At 31.7% G+C, this 8164-nt stretch overlaps 2 protein-coding genes across 9 annotated transcripts in view; both read right to left on the bottom strand.

Annotated features, from left to right (window-relative positions):
• LOC117178232 (mRNA export factor) overlaps positions 1 to 8164 on the bottom strand; it is a 180509-nt gene that overhangs the window by 141295 nt on the left and 31050 nt on the right. The window lies entirely within an intron of this gene.
• On the bottom strand, positions 3216 to 3746 carry LOC117178727. Its single transcript, XM_033370158.1, has one exon. The coding sequence runs from the start codon at positions 3744 to 3746 to the stop codon at positions 3216 to 3218; it is 531 nt and encodes a 176-aa protein (XP_033226049.1).

Raw genomic sequence — 8164 nt, forward strand, 5'->3', positions numbered from 1 at the left:
CCTTACATTCAGGGCCTATCAGAAAGATTAAGAAATTCACTTAAAAAATTTAATATCAATGTTTATTTTAAAAACACTAATACATTAGATAATTATTTGTCAGGAAGAAAAGACGTCAATTCCATTGAAAATTTATCTGGTGTTATTTATTTAATTAAATGCAAATGTTGTGATAAAGCTTATATAGGTGAAACTGGCAGGAGATTAAAAACTAGAATTGTTGAACACAAAAGAGATTGTGAAGTTGGGAATTTTAACACAGGTCTGTCGCAACATTCTTGGAATTTCAATCATTACTTTGATTTTGATTTTAAACGTATCAAAATATTAACTGCAGAAAAAAATACTTATCAACGACGTATTATTGAGTCTATTTTTATAAACAAATATCGTAAGATTTCAGTTAATTTACAGACTGAAATTCTAAATATTAATTAAATTTATCAGAGTATTATAAAATAATGTTTTTAATATTAATCATCTCTATATGTATATATGTGTATATGTATGCACGCTATATGTGTGGATATATGTATGCATATGTATGGATATGTACATGTACACATTTAAAAAAAATTTTTTAATTTCTTATTTCAAATTTAAACTCAATTACGCGCTTCCACATCAGTGGTTTTCAATGGAAACTTGCCTATTACATCATCGTTCATCACGTATTCTTCATGTATTTCTGAAACTGTCAATTTCTGTTCGACTGTCCTAACCTACGCTAATTTGTTTTTCTCATGGTAACAATGTATTTAAATCTACGTAATTATCCATCATATTTGTTCAGACTAAAATTACTAATCTTTAATATAATTATTTAGGTTAAGAACCTTTGAAAATGTACGCATGTGTACCGAAACATTAGGAAGTTTCAAAAGGAGTTTTTCTATTAAATAAATATCTGAGTTTCGAAGAACAAGTTTTTTTGACTCATATTTATTTTTTCGATTTATGATTGGACCGTAAGACATAAATAATTTAAAATCTACGATTAGAAGTCAATATATACATTTATGAATAAAAAAGCCAAAGTAGATATTTACTATTTCAAAAGTTACAGTCCAGAAAGAAATTTTAAAATAGGCACACGGTAATTATAAGTCTGCAAACGCACATAAATTCTTTAAGTCGGTGTAAACATAACCTCAATATGGTTATTTACATTGACTGCTCATTATGAATATTATAATAAAAACTGGATTTGAATCATTAAAGCATAGGATTGAGTTTCATGAAGAAACTATTAAAAAAGGAAAGGTTTTGTCTATAATACATGTTATTAGAGTAAAGGAAATCCGAATAAACAGTATTAGTCGAAGAATTCAAGCCAGTTTCATTCGTCAGACTTTTGTGAACTCTCTACCTTATTCAGATAAATTAGAGGTGTACGATACACATGTGTGAAAACTAGAAAGTTCATGAAGTCCTTGATTGTGTAAATAAATACGTTTTTTAATAGTAAACTGAATTGGAAAATAATAGATGAATTTGTTAAATATTATTGGGCAAAATACTAATTAAAACCAACTTTTTTACAGCTTGACTCATAGCGAAATGTAATTTCAGTTGCATGTACGTGCGTATCTCAAGCAGGGGGCAAATGTAAATATGTGTTTGCATTAATTCATTATATTAATACAGACAGAAGTATCAGTAAGACAAGTCTAGAGCAAGAATGGGGAAACCCTCAGATAGTCAAATTGCAAAAGATTTGTATGCAAAGGGCTTAGCAGTCGCGGATTTTTTAAAAAGAAAGAATTTAGAAAACAATTAAAAGTTTCTCCCTGCAAACTTATTCACACCTTGCTAATCACCCGTATGCCTTACGTACTGTTCTTCGAGAAGAATCGAAAACTGAAGGGGAAAGAGCAGCTCAATCTATTTTAATGGATTGTATTGACTTAGCGATGGCATCAGTTAAAGATAGAAATTGTGATATTTGCATTCAATGTGCCATTGATAAATCTAAAAAAATGCAATTATATTTTAGTAATAGTTTAGATGAAACAGAACCGAAATGACTTGATTTTTATCGTCAACGAGTCATACTCCGTGAAACCGACATAAAAAGTTTGTGTTTGAGAACGAAAAATCAGTCTAATTCAGCAGAATGGACTGCAGAAAGGTTGATACGAATATCTACGACTTCTAAGGCACATTCTATTGAATGTAGAAAAAAACGAGCATTGAAAAGCTTTTAAAAGAATTTTAAAATCCTGTAAAATTAGTTGGCGCGACGAAAAGAAATGTCACATATGGCATAAAAAATGACTCAGTTGCTATTTCAAAATATGAAAAAGCTTTTCACGTTAAAGTGATCCAAGTTAGTCTTGTTGTTTTGCAAAATCAACCATGGCTGTATGCTACTCCAGACGGATTCGTTTTAGAAAACTGTGTAATTACTAAGCTATTAGAAATCAAATGCCCTATCAGCTGTGAAAAAGAGCCTATATTTGATAAGACTACAAATAAGTTTAACGTTTCATATTTGAAAAGAATAAACAATGTACATCAACTTAATCCTGCACACACACACAATCCTGCACACATCCTTAATTTGACACACAGTGTTAAATTCAAATGTATATGTCAGGTTTATCATTTTGTGACTTTTATGTTTGGCTACCACGTGGAAGTTTCTCTACTACTATTCAGTGAAATGAGAAATTTGTGGAAAATGTAATTCCTATTTTGGAAACTTTTTATTTTAAATATTTCGTAAAAGAATTCTACCAAAGAAAGAAGTAGAATTTTTTAATTTTAAGTTTTTTAAAGAAGCTTGTGTATATTAATATATTTATTTCGGTAGATTAGGATTACACAAGAATGAAATTAAACATTGTAATATTATTTATTGTTTTAAATGGGCAAAATAATTTATGAACCGTTATTTACTTTACAATATAAAAACCAACATTTATTCTCAATTTAATTTTAAGTAACTTATTTACATAAAAATACACAGTCACTTTTATAAATAAAAACGACGAGCTGAAATAAATCGAGTTAAGTTTGTTCAACATCTTCAGAGTCGCTTATTTCTTTTAATATTGGAGATTGCAAATCGACTAAAACTCCACACATAAATACAATATTATATGCATGCGCCAGTAAATGTGAGGGCAGTTTTACAAGTATGTTGTAAATTCTTAAGCGCTGCATAATTCGTTTAATGTGTATGCGAAATCTTGCAACTTGATACGTTTCTTCTACTTCTTCTTCGGAAAACATCCATCTCGTAAAAATGATGGCATAACAAGAACAACGCCTGCTCCCTTTTCATCAATGGTGCTTTGAATTTCAGGAAATGCTTTATCTGCAAATACGAGATAATCTGATTCTAAGAAATCTAGATGTCCACTGCATGTTGTAATCTGAGCATCACTGATTCTACCACCGTAACATTTCGAAACGAAAGACACTGATCCGGCTTGTGCACATCCTATTAAAACTTTTACAGTAAATCCTTTTTTGTAGTGAGAATACGTCTGTCCTTTTGCCTCCACACTAGATGATTGATCAATTTTTATTTCAGTGCAGTCAATTATAACACAATTTCCGTACATATTTTTTAATTCATCAGGCATGGTACTTTGCACAATTTCTTTACTGGGCCAAGCGACAAAGTCTTGACATCTGATGACCAAGTATTCTAATGTAGAAATAAATATTTTGGAAATAGATTTTCTGTCAACTCCAAAGAGTACTCCTAATGCTGAGTAAGTGAGTTCCAGTATCATTTTACATAAAAAAATGAACAATCGATTGTTTTTAGATATTTTCGTTCCATCCGATCCTTCATAAATATCTCTTAGTAAATTGTAAGTGGAGAATGTCACCCCAGCTAAGGCTAGCATTTCTTGATAAGATTTGATCAAAGACCCTCCATGAAATCCTGTTTAACATTTCAAGAAATCTTTTTCATTTACATCTGCTGTATCAGGTCCAGCACTTCTGTTGACATAAACATGGTCCGTTCCTACTTTTTTGTCATTCTTTTTAATTTTTCTCCTGCTGATAATTTTTTTAGGAGCTTCTGGAAAAAAATGCCTGAGTTTCTGCTTCACTGTGACTAGTGTAAATGTAGCGATTACAAATGCAAAGTGTAAATCATGAATTTTGTCTTTTTCTTCTAGAAACTTTGCCTCAACTCCTTTGTCCGCTCTTTTTTCCTTCGATTTTTCGCACATAAATTTATTTTCTTGCTCTGTTTCATGTTCGGAAATGAGATGCACATTTAATATTTCCTTCAACGTTGTTAACGATGCCTGAGATGCTGCACCTTCAACAGAAGTTTTCTGTCTTTTCAACTCCAAATTGTTGTGCCTTCGATGCCTAAAAGTAATTCAGTAAAGAATTATAATTTCGAGTTTAAGGAAAGAAATTTTATAAAAGATTGATAATTCTGATTTGTGACAGGGAATAAATAAAAGAACTATACAAAAATTCACGTAAGGGATTAGAATTATATTGACTTACAACGAGGGATTTTCGAAAGAAATTATAGGGTCGATAGGGATAAGTGTGATATGAAAATACAAATATATACTTTTTTAAATGGTATTTCTAATATTTGTGAGGATTCTTCTTTGATTGAAGCAATAAATAATAACAGCCACCTTTTTTATGCAAGCAATAAGAGAAATAATCTTCATGATGTAATAAATAATGTTAGTAACTAATTAGTTTTTCATTTAAAACTTTCTCTTGATCACACTAACTAATTAAGGAGGGAGGTACCTTTAGAATTTTCAAAAAATCGATTTTTTTTCTTTCATATTTTGAATGTATAATATGTTAAAAATATACTGTAAAAAGGAAAAGGAAAATATTAAATATTTATGGAGATATTATCAAAAATGTCAGAGTCCGCATACCGTCACTAATCAGGTAGTCGGAGCACTTGGGTCGGAGCAATGTTTCTTATACAATAGGTTTGTATATTTTTTTGTCCCATAAATTCTGGGAAGGCTGATTACTACGCTACTACGTTACTACGTTTATTACATTGACCCGGAGTTAATTGATCGGCAAGTCACTGAAACTAATAGTTATACCGTAACGAATCTTTAAACGCAGGGGTTTCTCTTTATGGTACTATCGGAAGGATATACCTAAAAGTTTAAAGATATTGGGTTATTAAATAATTTTTTTGGAGTCAAAACTGTTGAAAAAATGGTCGAAAATTTGGACCTTCGATTAAACAGCCGATGTAAATTTTAATTTTCCACTTTTTTATTATTTTAATGACCGAATCTGATACACGGCCCTGGATGTCAGAAGGATTAGCGATCTAATATCCAAAAAATTATGTGGGGACTATAGATGCGAAGATATGTAGACAGTGACAGCGGCGATGACGGTGATCCTCATCTTTCTCGTTCTCGTTCTAGACCGAGGGAGTAAGAAATAAGAGAACAAAAAAATTAAAAACAGACCTAAATTATCAAAAATTAAAATTAAAAATATATACAAAGAATAACGAAATAATAGAGTAATACATGAAATAAAATATAACAAAAGGGAGGAATTTCGAATTTATTTACTCTTAGTGTAAACAAGAGAGTAATTTAATCAATAAAATTTGTATATAAATTCGAATTTGTGAGTTGCAGAAAATCTGCAACGTCACAAGCTACAAGAGTTCTGGCAGCCCGTGCCGAGTAAATAATTTTTTAAAGTGTTCAATTTTGTATGTTTTGCATGTTTGCGTATTACTTTTGATATCAATATGTGTGAAGTGTGAATTCTTGACCACAGTTTACTTTGCCATTGCCAGTTTGATATTGATACTTTCGAGAGATCATTTCTTTTTTGTAAACATATCTGACAAAATTTCTGTCTGAAGGCTCTTTGGAATTACTACTCGGTTTCCCCAAAGGATACAACCTTTCTTAACTGTTAATTCTAGATTCTTTAAATAAAACTTTTTTTCGAAATCTGTCAATTGCTTAGTATCACGTGGCCAACCTTGTTGTATAAACCTTATTACTCTACATAACTCTTTATCTTTTAATGTTCCTTGAGATACATTTTTAAAATTTAGAGTCGGAATTCCCTCTTCAACATTATTTAAACTAACGAATTCTTTTTCAAATACAGGTGTATCATCGTCTATGGGCAATCTCGAGAGCGCGTCACAATTACCATTAGCTTGCAATTTCACAATTTCAATCGTTTACGTAAAGCCCGTAAGTAAATATGCCCTTCTTTGAAATCTATTTTGCATCATAACTGACATATTATTTGAAGGACCAAATCAAAACTTTTGCGGTTCGTGAGCAGTTTTTAATATTATTTTGGCTCCATAAATATATTGATTAAATTTCTTAAATGCAAATACAATAGGATCAGCTTCTTTCTCTATAATTGCAAGATGCAATTCACTTTTTGGGATGACTTTAGAGGAAAACGCTATTGGTCTTTCACTACCATCCTTAAAATGATGTGACAAAATTGCTGGTAATCCATATTGACTTACATCGCAGGCTAGAAGTAGCTGTTCATTTAGGTCATACAAAGTTAATACCTTGTAATAACAGGACAGCACAAGGTCATTACTAATTTATGTAAGCACTGATCGGTAATATACTTGATTAATTTTATAACTAAATCTATAAACTAACTGAAATATATGGAGTCTACTTAATAATTCGTAACAGATTAGGTATGAGATTAATACATAGTAATGAACATTGAGTGATTAATTAGCAGCTATTATGTGCATTAAAGTAGAAATTAAGAGAGTAAAACTATTTGCATTAAAAATTAAAATTTACAAAAAGTTAATAAAAACAGAAGGAAATTCGAAGATAAAATGTCGGAGAATTAAATTTGAGAGTTTACCAGTGAGTAATTTCAAGAGTTGGGTTAGAAATATTGTACAAATATTTGAAAGAGATTTTTGAAATGATACAGGGAAGGTGCATTTATAATATTATATGGTATTTTATTCCATAACCGGGCACCTCTGACTATAAAAGACTTTTCCAGCTTACACGTTCTGTGGAAGGAAATCATAATAATTTAATGTCTTTTACGAAGCTTAGGATGTGCTGGAAGGTCTCTGTCTACAAATTGAAAGAGGTTAAATAGATATTCAGGAGTTTTATTCTGAAAAATAGCGTAGAGCTAATTACCCATAAAGAATTGTCTTCTCTTGGCAACATTAGGCAAACCAGCCTTATGTCGGTATGGAGGTGAAGAGTCCGTATTCCTATATAGTTGTTGTGGAATACTTTATATTTTCCTCTAGATGCTCCGTACTTTTTCATTCCAGGTCAAGGTACGGTTAAGTTAATCTCCCAGGTCTTTAACTACTTCCGAGAAAGGGATGAGACTCTCAATACAAACTGGCAAAAATAATGCCAGAGTTTCAAGCGACGCTGATGAAGTAGGTCCGACAACAAGTGCCTAAGTATTGCCCGGGTTAAGAGTGAGTCCATTCTTCCAGGCCCAAAGGATAACGTGATCGATATCCTCCTGTAGTAGAACAAGTAATCTACTCAGAGAAGAAATCGGTCCTGATAAGTAAATTTTGAAATCGTCAGCATATTTGTGGTAGCTACAATGTTGAAGTTCACTTCCGAAGTCAGAGGTGAAAAAATTGAAGAGAAGGGGTGCCAGAATGGAACCCTCAAAAAACCCACTCTTGACCTCCCACCAGTCAGAAATTCCACCACAATTATTAATAATTTGGTGAGACCGATTATTAAAATAGGATTGGAACCATTTGATGACAGAACTGGACACGTTAAAAGATTTGAATTTTTGTATGAGTAACTTGTAGTTAAGCATATCAAAAGCCTTCGAAAAATCAAACGGGACAACAATCTCAATCTCCCTATTATCCATTACTAATTTGAGATCAGTCGTTACTTTAAGGGAAGCAGTGAGAGTGCTACTAGGCAGTCTGATAAGTCCCTGAAAAATGAAACACGGAAACGTTTTTTTGGGCAAAGTCGGTTTTATTTTTCAACATACTCTCCTTTTAGGACAATACAGCGAGTCCAACGATTTTCTAACTTTTTGATACCGTCCGAAAAGCACTTGATCAGAAGGTCTCCAAAATACGCCTAAGTTTCAGCTATGAGCTCCTCATTTGAGTAAAAACGCTTACCGGTGAGCCATCTCTTCAGGTTAGGGAACAAGTAATAGT

The sequence above is a fragment of the Belonocnema kinseyi genome, chromosome 8, assembly GCF_010883055.1.
Source record: "Belonocnema kinseyi isolate 2016_QV_RU_SX_M_011 chromosome 8, B_treatae_v1, whole genome shotgun sequence".
Taxonomy (NCBI): domain Eukaryota; kingdom Metazoa; phylum Arthropoda; class Insecta; order Hymenoptera; family Cynipidae; genus Belonocnema; species Belonocnema kinseyi.

Excerpts from the sequence above, each read along its gene's own strand:
- LOC117178727 (XM_033370158.1), bottom strand. The coding sequence starts at position 3,746 with ATGATACTGGAACTCACTTACTCAGCATTAGGAGTACTCTTTGGAGTT.